This window comes from Rhineura floridana, chromosome 21 (genome assembly GCF_030035675.1).
Source record: "Rhineura floridana isolate rRhiFlo1 chromosome 21, rRhiFlo1.hap2, whole genome shotgun sequence".
In the NCBI taxonomy this organism is placed as follows: Eukaryota; Metazoa; Chordata; class Lepidosauria; order Squamata; family Rhineuridae; genus Rhineura; species Rhineura floridana.
The window spans coordinates 16,787,866-16,807,359 of record NC_084500.1 but is presented as its reverse complement, the minus strand read 5'-3'; the positions used below and the strand labels follow the sequence as shown (position 1 = coordinate 16,807,359).

The 19,494-nt window shown below is 48.3% G+C and overlaps 1 protein-coding gene across 5 annotated transcripts in view; it reads right to left on the bottom strand.

The window, feature by feature from the left end:
• Nucleotides 1-19,494, bottom strand: part of TEX14 (testis expressed 14, intercellular bridge forming factor) — a 78,984-nt gene that overhangs the window by 20,963 nt on the left and 38,527 nt on the right. For 2 of the 5 annotated variants that reach the window (XR_009759888.1, XM_061605313.1), the window contains exons 22-25: nt 18,944-19,006; nt 17,803-17,924; nt 14,853-15,049; nt 674-779 (exon numbers count right to left, since the gene is read on the bottom strand). Coding sequence is in view for 4 of the 5 variants with exons in the window: in XM_061605313.1 (XP_061461297.1) it covers nt 674-779; nt 14,853-15,049; nt 17,803-17,924; nt 18,944-19,006 (488 nt within the window). In the remaining variant the exon portion in view is untranslated. Of the gene's footprint in view, nt 1-673; nt 780-14,852; nt 15,050-17,802; nt 17,925-18,943; nt 19,007-19,494 lie in introns of those variants that run through there. The other 3 variants (XM_061605314.1, XM_061605315.1, XM_061605316.1) reach the window with 3 other exon arrangements.

Here is a 19,494-nt window from a genome sequence, read left to right as displayed (position 1 = left end):
CATAGAACACTCACACATGTGCCAACACATGGAGAGGATGAGATAGGCAACTAAATTACACCCTTTGTTGCATCATTAAAATATTTACCGGTAGGACCTGCAACAAAATGTTGCAGTGCAAATTGTTCCTGTTCAGTGCCCTCCTACGGGACAGTCTATTCTACTCCCCGTCCTACCCGTTGTTCTGTCGTTCCCTCCTGCAAAACGAACACTAGGATGGGTTGAGAGCCCCTGCAAGTGTGTGTGTGTCGGGGAGGGCAGGGAATGGATAATCTTCTAACATGGGCTCCCCCTAATTTTCCAATTCCTTCCTTCAGCCCTGCTCAAGAGAACTGAGCCAACTATTTTATATATAGTGCACAGTTAAGATCATCAGTAGAGCATTGGAACTGGATCAGGTCAGTGGCTCATCTAGTCCAGCACCCTGTTCTCACAGTGACCAACCAGATGCCCCAAAGGGAAGCCCACAAGCAGGACCTGAGTGCAAGACCAACTCTCCCCACTTGCGATTCCCAGCAACTGGTGTTCAGAGGAATCCTGTCTCTGACAAAGGAGGCAGAACATAGCCATTGTGACTGGCAGCCACTGATTCGACAAGGGGGGCCTTGATCTCAGTTCAATACCCTTTGGGTTGCTACACTGAGACCAGGGAGCATGTTCAAACTGCACCTGCCTGCTGCACCTTTCCAGAGGTGTCTTTGCTGAGTGGGAGAAATTGTTTCTGATTCTTTCTGGTCCCTTCGAAGAGGCAACTGGACAGAGATTTCTAATGAGGCACACTGCAAAACATAAATATTCAGAGTTTAAAAGGTGTTAAGTTTGAGAAGGGAGGCCCCATTAGCAACACCGCCACCTTGTGTGGATCAAGGACCAGTGGTGCATAGGAAATCCTTCTCCGTGGTGGCCCCCAGGTTGAGGAAAGCCACGCCATGCCCTCCAAGATGCTTCATGCACCATCACTGTATAAGCAGGAGTGGGAAACCATTTCCAGCTAGCGGGGAAAGATCCCCTGCTGGGCATTTTGACAGGCGGGTGAGGCCGCCCACATTCCCCCCCCCCACTCTCCCGGACTAATGTAAGGACTGTAGCTTAGTTGTCTGCCTGCATTTGCACTTCCTGGCTAAAAAAAATTTGTAGTAGTAGAAATATCAATAATTTAAGATATGCAGATGATACCATACTGCTAGCAGAAACCAGTAACGATTTGAAATGAATGCTGATGAAAGTTAAAGAGGAAAGCACAAAAGCAAGACTACAGCTGAATGTCAAAAAGACTAAAGTAATGACAACAGAAGATTTATGTGACTTTAACGTTGACAATGAGGACATTGAACTTGTCAAGGATTATCAATACCTTGGCACAGTCATTAACCAAAATGGAGACAAAAGTCAAGAAATCAGAAGAAGGCTAGGACTGGGGAGGGCAGCTGTGAGAGAACTAGAAAAGGTCCTCAAATGCAAAGATGTATCACTGAACAGTAAAGTCAGGATCATTCAGACCATGGTATTCCCGATCTCTATGTATGGATGTGAAAGTTGGACAGTGAAAAAGGCGGATAAGAGAAAAATCAACTGATTTGAAATGTGGTGTTGGAGGAGAGTTTTGCGGATACCATGGAATGCAAAAAAGACAAATAATTGGGTGTTAGAACAAATTAAACCACAACTGTCACTAGAAGCTAAAATGATGAAACTGAGGTTATCATACTTTGGACACATCATGAGAAGACATGATTCACTAGAAAAGACAATAATGCTGGGGAAAACAGAAGGAAGTAGAAAAAGAACATAAGAACATAAGAAGAGCCTGCTGGATCAGGCCAGTGGCCCATCTAGTCCAGCATCCTGTTCTCACAGTGGCCAACCAGGTGCCTGGGGGAAGCCCGCAAGTAGGACCCGAGTGCAAGAACACTCTCCCCTCCTGAGGCTTCTGGCAACTGGTTTTCAGAAGCATGCTGCCTCTGACTAGGGTGGCACAGCACAGCCATCACGGCTAGTAGTCATTGATAGCCCTGTCCTCCATGAATTTGTCTAATCTTCTTTTAAAGCCGTCCAAGCTGGTGGCCATTACTGCAACTTGTGGGAGCAAATTCCATAGTTTAACTATGTGCTGAGTAAAGAAGTACTTCCTTTTGTCTGTCCTGAATCTTCCAATATTCAGCTTCTTTGAATGTCCACGAGTTCTAGTATTATGAGAGAGGGAGAAGAACTTTTCTCTATCCACTTTCTCAATGCCATGCATAATTTTATACACTTCTATCATGTCTCCTCTAACCCGCCTTTTCTCTAAACTAAAAAGCCCCAAATGCTGCAACCTTTCCTCGTAAGGGAGTCGCTCCATCCCCTTGATCATTCTGGTTGCCCTCTTCTGAACCTTTTCCAACTCTATAATATCCTTTCTGAGATGAGGCGACCAGAACTGTACACAGTATTCCAAATGCGGCCACACCATAGATTTATACAACGGCATTATGATATCGGCTGTTTTATTTTCAATACCTTTCCTAATTATCCCTAGCATGGAAGGTACGGTTGGACTTACCGTGAACGGTGTTTCTTCGTGGATGCCATGAGGTCTCCACGTGGGTTATAGTCCCCAATCAGCTCGAGACAGGAACCTGTCATAATTTTTTCTTGGCTCCTCCCCTTCTTACTGAGGTGATGCCAGTTCTCTTTCTTGACCAGCTCGGAACTTCACCTCAGTGTAACATAGAAAGAACAAATCAGAAGATATAACAACAGAGTAAGAGCAGATAACACAGACTGCAGATGGATTTCCCAGCCCCTCATAGGGAGGGTCGTGGAGACCTCATGGCATCCATGAAGAAACACCGTTCACGGTAAGTCCAACCGTACCTTCTTTCATGGATGCCAGTGAGGTCTCCACGTGGGACGTACCAAAGCTCGGCCATAGGGTGGGTCTATTGAGGAAGAACCTGCTGGAGAACCGTACGACCGAATGCGGCCTCCGCAGATGCGTATAAGTCCATTTTGTAGTGTTGGGTAAACGACGAAGGTGAGGCCCAAGTTGCTGCCCTGCAGATCTCCTCCAATGGGGCATTAGCTGAAAAGGCCGCTGTTGTGGCTACCGCTCTAGTGGAATGCGCCGTGATTCCCTGTGGCACGGGTTTACTGAGTGATCTGTAGGCTAAGGAAATACATGCCTTTAGCCATCTAGCTATAGTTGATTTTGACACCTTGTGGCCCAGAGTCGGAGGATGGAATGATACCAGCAGAGATTCCGATCTACGGAATTGAGCTGTCCTATTGATGTATACCTTCAACGCCCTCCTCGCATCGAGGGAGTGCCATGCCCTTTCCATGGGGTGTTTAGGATTTGGGCAGAACGTGGGCAGCACAATCTCCTGTTGCAGGTGAAACTGAGACCTGACCTTTGGTATGAAGCTAGGGTCGATCCTCAGTACAACTCTATTGTTATGGAAAATGCAGAGGTGTTTTTGCACTGATAGAGCCTGAATCTCTGATATCCTGCGTGCTGACGTGATTGCTATGAGGAACGTGACTTTGAAGGTGAGTATTCGCAAAGGAACCGTCTGCAGGGGTTCGAATGGAGATTTCTGTAGTGCGGTCAACACTGTATGGAGGTGCCATGAAGGAAATCTGTGCACTACTAGACGCTGATAACGGTTGCTCCTCTTAGAAATCTCTTGAGCAGCGAATGTGACGCTGGAGAGACCCCTTCGTCTAAAGATAGAACGGATGCAAGCACCGATAGCTGACGTTTGAGGGTGTTAGGACGTAGACCCTGGTAGAGGCCGTCCTGGAGGAACTGCAGGATATGTGGTGTGGATGCCATCATAGGATTGGTGTCATGCGCTGTACACCAACGCAGGAAAGCTGCCCAAGTGGATTGGTATATCCTGAGCGTAGATGGCCTACGTGACGCCAGGATAGTTGCTGTCGCATCAGGTGAAATATTTAATGCTAACAGCCTGCTCCGTTCAACCTCCAGGCGACTAGCTGAAGCCAGGCTGGGTCTGGGTGGAGGACCGGTCCCTGATGTAACAGGTCGTGTCGATTTGGAAGTGGAAGGGGGTTCTGACAGACAGCTGGACTAGGTCTGCAAACCACGGTCTTCTCGGCCAGTATGGGGCTATCAGGACCACCTGCGCCTCTTCCCTCCTGATCTTGTGGAGGACTCTGGCGAGGAGAGGAGTTGGTGGAAACGCATACAGTAGGAGCTGTGGCCAACTCGCCGTCAGTGCGTCTATCTGTTCCGCCCCACGCATGTGGAATCTTGCAAAATATCGAGGGATCTGATAGTTTGTGTCCGAGGCAAAGAGGTCCACCTCTAATTTTCCGAAGTGTTGTTGAACCATCAGGAAGACGCTTCTGTTGAGTGCCCATTCCCCTGGGAATATCTGACATCTGCTGAGCCAATCCGCCCGATCGTTCATTGCTCCCTGCAGGTATTCCGCCGATACAGATTAAGGCGCTGCTCTGCCCAGGACAGCATGGCTATTGCTTCTCCGCTGAGGAGCTTGGATCGGGTCCCTCCTTGTCTCATTATGTATGATCTGGTCGAGGTGTTGTCTGTTTTGATCAATACATCGGGGTAGTGAAGACTGGGAAAGAAATGCTTCAGCGCCAGGTGAGCTGCCCTCAGTTCCAGCCAGCTGATGGGCCTGGCTGTCTCTGGTGGACTCCAACGTTCTTGCACAAAGAGATCCATATAATGAGCCCCCCAGCCCCAGAGGCTGGCATCTGAAGTAATTATTGCGCGAGGCGGGTCCTGTATCAGGATCCCCCTGGACAAATTCGAGTCCCGATGCCACCAGGTGAGAGACTGATGCACTTTGTGTGGTAAGGCAATCACACGGTGTCGCCTCGAGGCGATGTCTCTCTGGAACTTGATCAGAAGATGTTGAAGAGGACGTGAATGAAGTCTGGCCCATGGTGTAACTGCTATAGATGATGCCATCATCCCGAGCAGTTTTGCCAGGCGCATCAAGTCTGATTTCGTTTGGTCGCGTATGGAGCGTGCTAGGTCTGTGATGGCCCGGATTCGTTGTGGCGCCAGCGTTATAGTTTGAGCAAGGGTGTCTATCACCGTGCCCAGGTGTATAAGTGATTGCGTGGGGTAGAGGTGACTCTTTTGAACATTCACTAAAAAACCGTGGTTTTGTAGGAAACTGAGTGTAAGATTTAAGTCTTTGTTTGCCTGGGTAAACGACTGAGACCTGAGAAGTAGGTCGTCCAGATAAGGGGAGAGGTGCACCCCTTTCAGATGTAGGCCTGAGAGTGCTGCTGCCAGCACCTTGGTGAAGATCCTGGGTGCCGTGGCAAGTCCGAATGGCAGGGCTTTGTACTGAAAGTGTTTCTTGTCGTATGTGAACCTGAGCAACCTTCTGTGCGTGGGGTGAATTGGAATGTGCAGGTAGGCCTCCTTGAGGTCTATGGATGCCAAATAGTCCTGGGGTTGGAGTGCCTCTCTGATTGAAGCTATAGTTTCCATCCGGAAAGTCCAGCGTTTCAGGAACTGGTTGACAAACCTGAGGTCGAGCACCCCCCTGAATGAACTGTCCTTTTTTGCCACCAAAAAGAAGAGGGAGTACACTCCTGAGAACCGTTCGTCCATGGGGACGGGTTCTATAGCTGAGATTTGTAGAAGGTGCTCTATTTCTGCTAGGAATGTTCCGTTTTTTGTAGTGATGTCGGTCTGTGTGAGAAGACGAAACGTGGGGGTGGATACTGATGTAACTCCAGTCTGTACCCGTCTTTGATAATGCTCAGGACCCATTTGTCTTTTGTTGTTGTCTGCCATTGGTTTAGGAAGTAATTGAGTCGACCTCCGACAGGTATAGAGTCAGAAACGTTGTTGTGGTTGACGCTGCTGCCTAGTCTGGTAGGACTGCTGTCTATTCTGGTGGAATCTCTGTGGAGGCTTCTGGTTTTGCCAGGGAAAACGGGAGCCTCTAAAATCACTCTGTCTGTTGCTGAAGAAGGGGCTTGAGCCACGAAAGGAATGCGTCTGGAAAGTGGGAGTATAGCGTCAGAATGGCTTTCTTTCCTCTTTCCCCTGTGAGGGCAGAACTTTCTTTTTATCCTTATTGTCCACCAATACCTCCGCCAGATTGTCTTCCCCAAATAATTTCCCACCTGTATATTTAGCCGTAGCTAGATTAAATCTGGATGCATTGTCCGCATCCCAATGTGAAAGCCATACTAGGCGCCTGGCTACCACTGCCGTGGCCATAGCCCTGGCTGCAAATTGTGAGGAATCCATAGTAGCGTCTGCTACGAAGGCCATGCAGCGTGAGAGTTTTAAAATGGACTTTCGTAACTTGGAGACCTCCAGCTCCTGATTTGGGGCTAGGTCCTCAATCCACAGCAGTGATGCCCTAGAGAATACTGAAGCTGCTACAGAGGCTCTTATGGACATAGCCGTCGCTTCATGTACCCGCTTAAGTGCTAGATCTGACTTGCGCTGTATGGGATCCTTGAGATGAGCATCCCCATCCCGTGGCAAGATCGAATGTGACAGGAGCGCAGTAATAGGCCCATCCACCTCTGGGGCCCGCAACTGTTCCATAACACTGGGTTCTAAGGTATATAGTCTATTAGCCCAGTTAGTCCCTCTTTTGGGGTATAGCGGTAGCTCCCACTCCTGTTGAATATTAGCCAACAGCATAGGTGGGCACGGAATGCCCTTAGGCCCGGTCTTAACAGTAGGCAGTACCATAGCTGGCCTGGAGGAGGTAGGTTGTTCCTCAGAAGGAGCAGTCAGCTCCAGGGAAGCAATCACCTTTTTTAACAATGGTTCAAAATGAACTTCCAAAAATAGTCTGACCGAAGTTTGAGCCTCTGTTTCTGAGGCATCGGTCCATTCTCCGTCATCCATGGACCCTGTAGATCCGATTTCTGATAGGGCATCCTGGTGGTCCCGCTCATAATACCCCATACCCATAGCCACCAAAGTCTGCTCAGGGGAAAGCTGTCTGGCAACCTGGCGTGGTCTCTTACATGGTGGGGGGGCGGCTACTGCCGTAGGCTGTGGGCATTGTGGAGTATTGGGGGGTATCACAGTAAATGGTGGGACCTCCTCTAATAGTGCCTGCTTAAGTTGCCGAATTACGTCAGGTGAAAACAACTGTGCCAGCGTCTTTGAAGGGGTTATTAAAGGAGCTGGCATAGGCTGAGGAGAGAGCTGGGGTGGAGAGACGGGGGGGCCATACCGCCCATGGGCTTCCGTCGTTCCCTCATCCTCCGATCTGCTGTCGTCCGGCTGCTCCAGTAGATGGCGCTGGACTGCAGGCTCTATCGAACACGTCTCTTGAGTGCCACTCAAGATGGCCGCCGCCGCCGCCTTTTCGGCGGGAAAAATCATTAGGGAGCTGGAAGAGGCAGTAGGCGGTGGTGAAAGGCTCACTTCGCACAGTAGGCCTCCGCCCCGATTAGAGCTGTGCCGCGATGTAGCAGCGAAATTCAGGCTCTGACGTGAGGCTTCTTGCCTATGCTCCCTGGCCGGACGTTGCGCGTCCGCTGCAGCTGTTGCCGTCATGCCCAATATCTGCAGGGAACTGACCGCAGCAGGAGTTGGGTGCTGCCCTGATTTTTTGTGTCCCTTCTTGTTCTGGGATTGTGGGACAGACGGCGGCCGGGAACTGACTGCAGCAGGAGCTGAGTGCTGCCCTGACCCCTTATGGCCTCGCAGGGATCCAACCACAGTAGCCACTGTGTGCTGCCCTGTTCCTCTAAGGGTTTTTGTCCTGGCGGTCTGAGAAGACGGCAGTGCTTCCATATCTCAGCCAGGAGAGAAAGAATAGGTACGAAAAGAGGAAGAGAAAGATAATAAGAAGTATAGAAAAGAACGAAGGAAAATAGAGGAGCCGTAGGCTGATAGTCTACAGAAGTGAGAGAAAAACAGCCAAAGGTTGTTGCCCGAGCTGAGACAGGAACAGAACTGGCATCACCTCAGTAAGAAGGGGAGGAGCCAAGAAAAAATTATGACAGGTTCCTGTCTCGAGCTGATTGGGGACTATAACCCACGTGGAGACCTCACTGGCATCCATGAAAGAATTTCCCTTTTTCACAGCTGCCGCACACTGGGTCGACATTTTCATCATGCTGTCCACTACAACCCCGAGGTCTCTCTCCTGGTCGGTCACCGCCAGTTCAGACCCCATGAGCGTATATGTGAAGTTCAGATGTTTTGCTCCAATATGCATAATTTTACACTTGTTTATATTGAATTGCATTTGCCATTTTTCCACCCATTCACTCAGTTTGGAGAGGTCTTTTTGGAGCTCTTCGCAATCCCTTTTTGTTTTAACAACCCTGAACAATTTAGTGTCATCAGCAAACTTGGCCACTTCACTGCTCACTCCTAATTCTAGGTCATTAATGAAGAAGTTGAAAAGTACAGGTCCCAATACCGATCCTTGAGGGACTCCACTTTCTACAGCCCTCCATTGGGAGAACTGTCCATTTATTCCTACTCTCTGCTTTCTGCTTCTTAACCAATTCCTTATCCACAAGAGGACCTCTCCTCTTATTCCATGACTGCTAAGCTTCCTCAGAAGCCTTTGGTGAGGTACCTTGTCAAACGCTTTTTGAAAGTCTAAGTACACTATGTCCACTGGATCACCTCTATCTATATGCTTGTTGACACTCTCAAAGAATTCTAATAGGTTACTGAGACAGGACTTTCCCTTGCAGAAGCCATGCTGGCTCTGCTTCAGCAAGGCTTGTTCTTCTATGTGCTTAGTTAATCTAGCTTTAATCATACTTTCTACCAGTTTTCCAGGGACAGAAGTTAAGCTAACTGGCCTGTAATTTCCGGGATCCCCTCTGGATCCCTTTTTGAAGATTGGCGTTACATTTGCCACTTTCCAGTCCTCAGGCACGGAGGAGGACCCAAGGGACAAGTTACATATTTTAGTTAGCAGATCAGCAATTTCACCTTTGAGTTCTTTGAGAACTCTCGGGTGGATGCCATCCGGGCCCGGTGATTTGTCAGTTTTTATATTGTCCATTAAGCTTAGAACTTCCTCTCTCGTTACCACTATTTGTCTCAGTTCCTCAGAATCCCTTCCTGCAAATGTTAGTTCAGGTTCAGGGATCTGCCCTATATCTTCCACTGTGAAGACAGATGCAAAGAATTCATTTAGCTTCTCTGCAATCTCCTTATCGTTCTTTAGTACACCTTTGACTCCCTTATCATCCAAGGGTCCAATTGTCTCCCTAGATGGTCTCCTGCTTTGAATGTATTTATAGAATATTTTGTTGTTGGTTTTTATGTTCTTAGCAATGTGCTCCTCAAATTCTTTTTTAGCATCCCTTATTGTTTTCTTGCATTTCTTTTGCCAGAGTTTGTGTTCTTTTTTATTTTCTTCATTCGGACAAGACTTCCATTTTCTGAAGGAAGACTTTTTGCCAAACAAGAGATGGATTGATTCCATAAAGGAAGCCACAGACCTGAACTTGCAAGATCTGAACAGAGTGGTTCATGACAGATGCTCTTGGAGGTTGCTGATTCATAGGGTCACCATAAGTCATAATCGACTTGAAGGCACATAACAACAAAGTATAACAGTGGCTTTAGAAATACATCTTTTGAAAGAAAATATGTTTAGAACAGATTTTTGATTACTTGCTGTGAACTTCTGGGGGAGGGAAGCGGGTGGATGCAGGAGGCAGAGAACTGTGGGTTAACACACAGTTGCCAATCTGGGCTCCTGCTGGGAGGAAGGGCGGGATATAAATCAGATAATAAAATAAATAAAATAAACACACCCCACCGCTGAGGAGAGGCAAGGTCATGTAGTACAAGGTTGGTTAGGATAATCAGATCCTGTGACTACCTGTGACCACTGTAGCCTACACTGACTGGCAGTGACTCTCCAGTGTTTGAGGGAAGGGGTCTTTCCCAGTCCCAGCCTTAGAGATTCTGGGAATCAAGGACCTCCTGTATCCAGAGCAAGGGCTCCACCTTTCAGAGCTCCTCATGTGAAAATAAAGCAAGATTCCAGTCCTCATGGTTCTGAGTAAAGGGACAATTTAAATAGGAGCATAAGAAGGTGCCTTATTCTGAATCACAGCATTGGTCCATATAAAGTACAGTGTGTCTGCACTGACTGGCAGCAGCAGTGGCTCTCCAGGGTTTTCAGGGAAGGGGTCTTTCCCAGCCCTGCCTAGAGATGCCAGGGATTGAACTTGGGACCTTCTGCACACAAAGCACTTTCCTCTAAACTCTGAATTATGGCCCTTCCCTAGATTAGTGAAAGCAGTTTGTCCCCATTCAGTCGCTGGAGGACATGAAGCTTCTTGCACCATAATGACTGATAAGCGATTCCAGCTCAAGGTGAGCTAATTTGTGTTTTGGTGTCCAGGGAACGTGCCTGCCCACTTGCCAAAACTTCCACCCCTTTTTCCATGGGAAGGGGGAGTGGCAATTAAAGGAAAAACTCCCCCTAGCCATTTATCCTTTGTGTGTTGAGCAGGCTGGCCTCCCTCGGCTGGAATGTTGCAAGGCAGCTCTGGCCGAGATGAATCTGTGGCCCCCTAATGAGTTTAATAAGCACCAACTGGCTGCCTTGCTAGTCCTGAGTAGGTGGCGGCGACCTGATGACAGTCAGGGCGTTTGCTGCTGTTCTGGCTCAATAACCTCTAATTTTCGTCTAGAAGTGGCAGCCCTGCCGATGAATGACAACAGGAGGGGGGGAGGGGGAGACAGTTCCTTAGAATTCTCTTGAATGGCAGGAGAGATAACCGCAAGAAGAGTTGCAGCGACAGATCAAGGGGACCGGCACAGGTTGCCTTGGAAATGCGCTGAGAGAACTGAGCAAGGCCTGTTCGACACCGCAGAATTGATAATGTCTCCCTGAGCAGATTACTTGCTGCAAAAAACAAAAACAAAAAACACCTGGCCAAATTAAGTCCCCCACCCCTTCCTTGTGCTGGTTTTCTCAATGCTTTAAGGTTTAAGGCCTACCTGGCGTCTTCTCAAACCGAGGGTAGAAAACTGTGCTACAGAGTCCCAACTCTAAGGTGGGGCTGGCGCCTGAGCTTGGCAAATTCAGGCATTTGCTAGGGGTTCCTCCCCTAAGACCAGTGAGGAGACCCACCAACTAGGAATGAGCACATTTCTCCAATTTCATTCTTCTACTCAATCATGGGTACACACATTGCCCCTCATCCTGCGCCACCCATTCTTCAGTTTAACTAAAAAAAAAATTATAAAATCAGTTTCAGAAAGGGCATGTGTGGAAAAGCTTGTTTGTTTTTCGTTTGGGTCTCTTTCCTCCCCTTAATTTTATCAATGCATACCAGTGCATATGCATATTGATGGAATCTTAGCACACGCAAAAATGGGATAACCATCGGGATTCCCTTTTGAGCCGCCATGGAATCATTGCACACTTCTGCACCTATTTTCAATCACAGCCCATAAAGGAATCTTGACGCAACAGTGTGATTTAATTAACGCACCAACTGAAATCTGTGGGGGAGAGCAGGCAGAACAGAAGTCTGGAAACTAAAGAAAATAGGACAGGCAGTCACTAAAGCATCAGCACAGCTCCACAGATGATATTAAGTTATTCAGAACCTCAAAACTCAGGAAGAAATATACAGATGTGGAAGATTAAGCACACACCTATCGTCAGGGCCAGGCTGCAGGCAAGCAGTGTGGGGATAAGCCAAGAGGCGAATGAGAACCAGGGGGCAAGGTCAACAAGTGAGCCAGGAGGCAGGATCAAGCAACAACCAAGAATGAAAAAACCCTCCAGAGTTCAAGAAGACCTTCCTGCTGAGGTGGGCCCTGCTGGAGAGAAAGCCATTTATATTCTAATGGAATCAGCTTATGGTGGCAAGGAGGTGGCTTTTTCACTGGTGGCACTGGTGTTATGGAGTGCACCCCCTGCTGAAACATAAGAGGCCCCATCCATATAGGCATTTCACTGGCTCCGAAAGATGCACCTGTTTAGGCCAGCCTTTTGCAACCAGTGTGCCTCCAGATGTTGTTGGACCACAACTCCCATCAGCCTCAGCCAGCATTGCCAATGGTCAGGAAAAATGGGAATTGTGGTCCAACAACATTTGGAGGCACACTGGTTGCGAAAGGCTGACATAGGCATTCCCTGGTTCCCTCACAACCTAAGTCTCCCGTTGTAATTGCTGTTGTTTCAACGGGATTGTTTTACTGAATGTTTTAATTACAGATGTTTGCATTTTAATGGGGTTATTTTTATCGTGCATTTTAAATTATGGGCATTTATGTTTTCATGTTTGTGTCGTTATGGTTTTTTTAATGTGTAAACTGCTTAGAAGTCTATTTTGGCATTAAACAGTATGCAAACTAGGATCCAGAGTCAGTCCACGGCCTGAAGAAACTTCACTGAGAAGACCACCCTCTTATTATGGGCTCACCTCATGTTCACTGTATGTAAATTTCCCCACTAAGAGTCTTTAAAATGTATGCATTAATCCTAATGTTCAGAATATTATATGTACAGGTATGCAGACCTCCTCCCAGTATCCAGTCAAGCCTTGTACAGACCAAACTGTTACAAGTGTTTCTGCTCCCCCCCCCCTTCTAGTTCTGGAAATCTAGCCAACATACTCTTGCTTGTATAAAGAAAAGAGATAAAACACTAGCTGCCAACTACAGCTACTTTATATGGTGTGGAAAACATCTGCTTCTGGTTAAAGTGACTAGATGGAAGGTTAGCTGGTCCCTCTTGCTACCCCTAGCTGGCAGCACAGAGAGATGCTGCATAGCGGCAGCAACTGATAAGCAGGCAGCTGTTGAGCAAGGTCATAGCCTTGAGACACTCCTATAAATACAGGAGTTCTGGAGCAGTCTTTTAGCAGTCTCTCACTGGAGAGCTTGTCAAATATTGCTGCTGGAGGTCTGAGGCTTGCCTTGACTTAGATCACTGTGGGTGAGATGATTCCATTTCTTTGTGAGAAAGAGATTGAAATGTATTGACATGGAAATGCAACTTGTTTAATGTTGATTCCTTGCAATACAACTTCACAATTATTGCAGCGCAACCTGTATAAAGTACAAGTCTGAGCTGATAGCATACTATTTAAGATACGCTAACTGTATACTGCAATGTATACTGATGTATAAACCTGATATTTGACTTCTGATCATAACTGACTCTGACCCAATGACTAAGGCCACTGTATGCATTACTAGTAAAGATGCTGAATGTTTAAAGAACAAATCTTATAAGATTTATAAAGATAATCCTCTGTTGAACTCCCATTTTTCCTGAGATACCCCTAAACCTTAGTATGCTTTTTGGTGGGACCTCCAGCCACTAGTTCGCCTAGACAGACCTAACTGCTTGCAAAAAGCACAGAGGTTCAGATGACTACAACATTTGTCATATAAATTGTCTGTATAGATATGAACTAAGAGGAGTACAGTAGGGCCCCACTCATACGGCAGGTTAGGCTCCAGACCCCCGCTGGAAAGCGAAAACCGCCGAAAAGCAGATCAGCTGTAACACGGGGGTCTGGAACCTAGCCTGCTGATCGTACCAGAGGAGAAGATCAGATCTTCCCTTCTTTGAGTGCGATCAACTTGAGCGGGAGTCTGATCGCGCCAGAAGATGAGCTCCAGCTGCCCCTCCAGCTGATCACCCCGCTGGCGCCGTATTAACGGAACGGTTCAAGGCCATTTCACCCTGCAGTTCAGGGGTTCACCACCCGGGGGGGCTGCATGCAGATCCCCGCAGTTCCTGACACTTAATACACATCCCATACGCCAGTACTGTTCTCACTTTGCCTAGAACAAAGGTCAAGGTGGGAGGAATGAAAACATTCTCAGATAGAATGGCCTTGCCCCTTCTGGGAAGCTCCTAAAAACTCCCTGGAGGTGGCAGAGCTCTTAGGATACGAGAGCCAGTCTAGACAGAAGCAAGAGATAGCTAAAGTGGTGCCCTTCAGGCATTTTTGGATGCTAACTCCCACCAGCTCCAGCCATGATTTCACCTTCAGCTCCCTGGCCAATAGTCAGGGCTGATGGGAGTTGGGAGCCCAGCATCAACTGGAGGGCTCCATGTGGGCTGCCCTTGGGTTAGAGAGCGTCAACACAAAGGTGAGAGAGAACGAGAGAGACCCAGCTTTAGAACCCCCGTCAGCTGCGGTGTCCGTTTGGGTGACCTGGGCCAAACCTCCTTCTCCCAGGTTGTTGCGAGGGTAAAATGTGAGAGGGGAGGAGACCCAAGCATGCCGCCCTGAGCACCTCTAAGGAAAAAGTAGGAAGCGAACATAATGAATAACTATGTCCCTGCCTGGTTTTGCATCATCTCCAGCTGAAATACTGCTCCAGAGCACTGTTGTGGTCACAGAACACAGGAAGCTGCCATATAGTGAATTAGAGACCATCGGTCCATTTAGTTCAGTATTCTCTACACTGACTGGCAGCCGCTGTCCAGGGTCTCAAACAAGGAGTCCTCTCCCAGCCCTACCTGGAGATGCCAGGGACTGAATCTGGGTCCTTCTGCATGCAAGGCAGATGCTCTACTACTGAGCGACAGCCCTTCCCCTAAAATTAAAACAAGGTTCCAGTCCTCATAGTTCTGAATTAAAGGCTGATTTAAAGAGCAACATAGGAAGCTGCCTTGCACTGAGTCAAAGCCTTGGCTCATCTAGCTCAGTACTGTCTACACTGACTGGCAATGGCTCTCCTGGGTTTCGGGCACTCCAAACCCTACCTAGAGATGCCATCAGGGATCTTCTGCGTGCAACGCAGATGCTCTATGACTGAGCTATGGATGCATGCAACCTCTCTTAAAACGTATTCTCGCTCTGTAGGGAGGAAGAAAGCCCACGTGCCCCGCAGGGCCCAAGGTTAGTCCCCCAATACAACTCACAGGTCTGGAGAGTCCAGGCGCTGCCTGCCGGAGGGCCAAGGGGAGCTCGGTGACCTTCCCTTTGCCGCAGGAAGTAGCAAAGGTGCTGAATCCCGACAAGGAAGCCTTTGGGCTCCCCCAGCTTGTCGTGTCTATCGTCATCAGGCAGTAATCTTTGTACTTTGTGACAGTGGAGGAAAACCTGGGCGACGCTGGCACTGAAAAGACCAAAGCAGTGTGAGGAGGGGAGGGTGTCCCACTTTGCAATAAGAACACCTTCCCTTTGTACCCCAAGGCAGAAGGTCAGGGGGCAGGAAAAAAATCAAGGACCATTAAGGCAAGGGTGGGGAACCTTTTCTCAGCCCAAGGGCCGCATTTCCTCACGGGCAACCTTCTGGGGGCCGCATGCCAGTGGTGGGCATGGTTAGAGGCAGAAAGTGGGTACAGCAATGAATGTGACTCTTGACTTTTCCATTCTAGCCATGCAAAAGTCAAAGGTTTCTCTGTCCAGACAGGGAAAAAGCGTTATCAGAGTTCAAGGACCCAATTCTAGCCATACACTCGAGGGTGCGGGGCATGGACTAGGGAGAGAGTCTGAAGGGCCAGACAGAGAGATCTGAAGGGCCACATCTGGCCCATAGCCCTGAGGTTTCCCACTCCTGCATTGAAGGGACCCGCCTATTTAGGCAGCCTTCTAGACGGCCCCTGTAGTCTATGCTCTGTAGGAAGTACAGGCAGCCAGGTAGGGAAGGCTGTTATCAAAGTGCAGAAAGCAGGCCTTTTCCCACGCTCCAGCCGCTGATGACCCAACCGTTTTGCACCGATGCTTGGAAGCCCACACGGCATGCGGACAACTCTTTTACCAGCTTTGTTTAAATGAAAAGCACCCACTGGCCAAAAGGTTTCCATCTGACGATCTCCACAGCACCTGTTAGGCCTTTGCTTCCCAACCCAGCGGGACACTGTGCCCTTCTGTGACACCACAGCAAGTAAGCCAGTGGACCTATCTCTGACCTGCCAAGCCCCAGTGCAACACATCAGCCAGTCAGCCGCAAAATTAGGAAGCCAATGTGTACACCAAGGCTGCATACGTATACCATACATTTAAAGCAAATGGCTTCCCGCAAAGGATCCTGGGAACCACAGTTAACCCCCCCCCGAGACTTACAGCTCCCACCACCCTTAAAAATTAGTTCCAAATATCCTTTGGGAGAAGCCATGTGCCTTAAATGTACGATGTGCATGCAAACTATGTCTGACTATTAGACTACGAGTGCAGTATTGCCCTTCCTATGACCCAAAGAGACTCCCCTGTATCCCAGGCAGGGAAGGGTCTTTTCCATCACCTGCTATCTGACTGAAGATGCAAAGGACTGAATCTGGGACCTTTCTGCATGCAAAGCTTGTGCCCTTTCCCTCAGCTGCAGCCCCTCCCTTGCACGATGTTCACAGTCTGAAAGGATGTAACCAACGCTAGTTTTGTTAATAAGCACGCACGCGTGCCGACACGGTTCACCTCCTCCCTGAGCTCCAGAAACAGATGCTGCTAAGGCCACTTTGGAACTTCTCCTGCTTGGGACAGGAAGAAACGTGGAACAAAGCATCTGAAGCAATATGGACGCCTAAGTAAGGCCAAGTCCCAAAGCAGACCCCAGCATAGCCTAAGGGTCAGAGACGATGGGAGTTGCAGTCTGACAACATCTGTAGGGCTGCTGGTCCCTCGTCCGTCCCGCTGAACCATAAGATTGGTGCTTCACAAGCTCCTGATAGCTGAGGCAGCTTCCTCAGTAGAATTTGATACCACTAACACACACAACGCTGAAGGTTTAACTTTTAAAGCATGCAACAGCAAGTGACTGCAGCAGCGACTCATGCAGGGAGACAACTAGCAGTCTCCCCTCCCCTCTAAAAAAAAGACTGAGCGATCCTTTGGTACCTCAGTATCAGAAGCGACTGAACACGTTCCTGCTGCACCTGGTGCAAAGAGGCGACACAATTACATGCAGGTTGTGGAAGCTGACTAGCCAGAGTGGTCAATCATGCAGAGATGCACCAGGCAGCCTCCTGTGTATACAGATGTTTCAGGCTCACAGGAGCTCTTGATCGTTTAATTCAGCGTACTTCCAACTTTGGGTCCCCAGATGCTGTTGGACTACAACTCCCGTGAACACTTGACCAGTGGCTAAGCTGGCTGGGGATGATGGGACTTGCAGCCCAAGAACATCTGGAGACCCATGGTTGAAGAACAGTGATTTAATTTAATTCTGTTTCTTGCACCACAGTGGCAATCCCTGTATTAGCACTAGGGATGGGCAGGAATGCCACTGAATTTGGATTTAGCACCACATTTTTCAATGGTCCGCATATTCTCCGTTTTTGCAGAGCGATCCTGTTTCTTCCGAACTTCAATGGCTTCCCCCCCCCGACAGCAATTTTTCCCCTCTCAAACATATTGTTTTTGTTGATTTTATGCACAGCACAGCAGAATAGATCTTTTCTTCTGCCACCCTAATCAAAACTTCACGCAGGAGGGAGCAAGCCAAGTCTCACCCACGTTGTTGACTCTAAGCTTGCCAAGGAGGATGGGTGCACTGAAAGCTGGTATCCTCTTTTCCTTTCCAAAAGGAAAACAACTGGCCTCTGCTTGCTGACCAGTCTCAGTCACAGCGGAGGCAGCAACCAAACAGCTTTCCTTTCCTTTATCAATATTTTCTTTCAAATGATCGGTATTTTGAAAGAAAATATTATGAAAATATTTCAATATTAGAACAATATTTTTGGACGGAAAAATCAAGACTGGTAAAAGCAGCTGATAGTGGACAAAGAACAAATCGATATTGCCTATTAGGTTGACGGAATGCTTGAGGAGCTGCACCAGCTAACGGATCCCATCCCTAATTAGCACACAGTCTGGAGATCAGCGCCTGAGATGAACAGTCAAGGCCCACCTCCTCCATCCCTCACTCAGTACCTGGGCTAAGGGGGGTGCTGGCATCAGCTGGCGAGAGGGTGCTTCGGGGCGTTTTATGAGCTGTTGGCTTATACGAGTTCTCGTACGAAATACTGGACAAATCCTGAATATCTATGAGGGATCTAAGCAAAACAAAGGCATACTGTGGACTAGCTGTCACTCACAAGTGGTACTCCCTCCCCCCAACACAACATGCTGTGTAAGGGATAGGCAGGTCATCAACTGCCAATGTCGGGGCCAAAATCTGGTCGCACAAGGGGCAAAGTCTGCTCTGCCCGAGGATCTTCTTAGAAACATAGGAAGCTGCCTTATGCTAAGTCCCAAGCATCTGCAGGTAGGGTGAGAATGCCCCCTGCCTGAAAATCTGGAGAGCTGCTGCTGCCAGTCAGTGCAGACAATACTGGGGTAGATGGACCAATGGTCCAGTTCGGTATAAAGCAACTTCCTACGATTCTAATCCTTCCCTCTTGCACAACAGTCCCAGTGAAAATCACCACCCTCTCACCCCAAGCATCCATAGGGGCAAGTTGCCATGGGCGTCAATTGCAACTTCAGGAACAGGGGGTTAGGATTTCCCCTAGGACTGCACTGCTGGGGGGGAATCAAGGGATAAGCCCCCCCTTCCCATTTTTTATCTATTCATTTATAACACGTATGTATTGCATATATACATGCATTTTAAGCATTATCGTCTAGCTTGGCCCCGAGCCCTGGTTGCAAACATCACATTGTGGGCCCCTACAAGCACCCGCTGCCATTTTTCCACTTGCATCCACTGCCTACCACATGTAGAAAGAGACATCAATAAACCTCTTGTGCTTAAACTCAGCAGAACATCACACACACACACACACACACACACACACACACACACACACACACCCGTCTCTCCTTAAATTAATTACTCGTGGCCCCCGTGAAGCTGATTTCTGCCTTTCTGATCAGCTGCTGCTCTGCTTATTGTGACGGTGGGCCTTTCTCTGCCATCCTGGCTCTGTGTCCCGCTATCTGTACATGAAAGCCCCACCACCAGGCATCCCACCTGCTTGACAGCAATATCAAGCAGAAGGAAACAAGCTTCCCCAGTGCTTTTCCCTAAACAGCAGCAAAAATAGAGGTGGGTAGGGGCAGGATTCCTTACACATCTCTCTCTTTGAACTCTCTCGGCGCCTCGCTGGGTCTCGTGCCTTGCGTAGCTCTGATGCTACAGAGAAAGAATAAATAATACAAGCCGATGTTAATTGATTCTCTTGGAAAGATAGAAATACAAGCTTCTGGATGTATGTGGCAAGAGAAGCAACGGAGGGGATTCTCCAGAGTAAAGTAAGGTCGTTTCCAGACGAACTGTTTCTTGAACATTCATCCTGATTCGACTGCACCAAGTTTGCAGGGACGTTGTATGAGAGGTACTATAGACTGCTGCTGTTCTTCAGTCACACTGCTTGCCCAGGCTCAGAGGTTTGGTAGGCAACAGCAGCAGTAGGGCGAAGTCCGCAAGGATACCATTATGCCCACAGACACCCTGTTGGCAACCGCAGCAGAATTGTATAAAATAATATGAAATGAAGTGGGTAAAAGGAAAGAAAGGGCACGGTTTGTGGGTCAGGGGATTGGGATAAAAGTAGTAAAGGCAGGCTGACTTTTAAAAACAAACAAACTCATGCTTCTAGACCTCATGGTGGCAAGAAACTT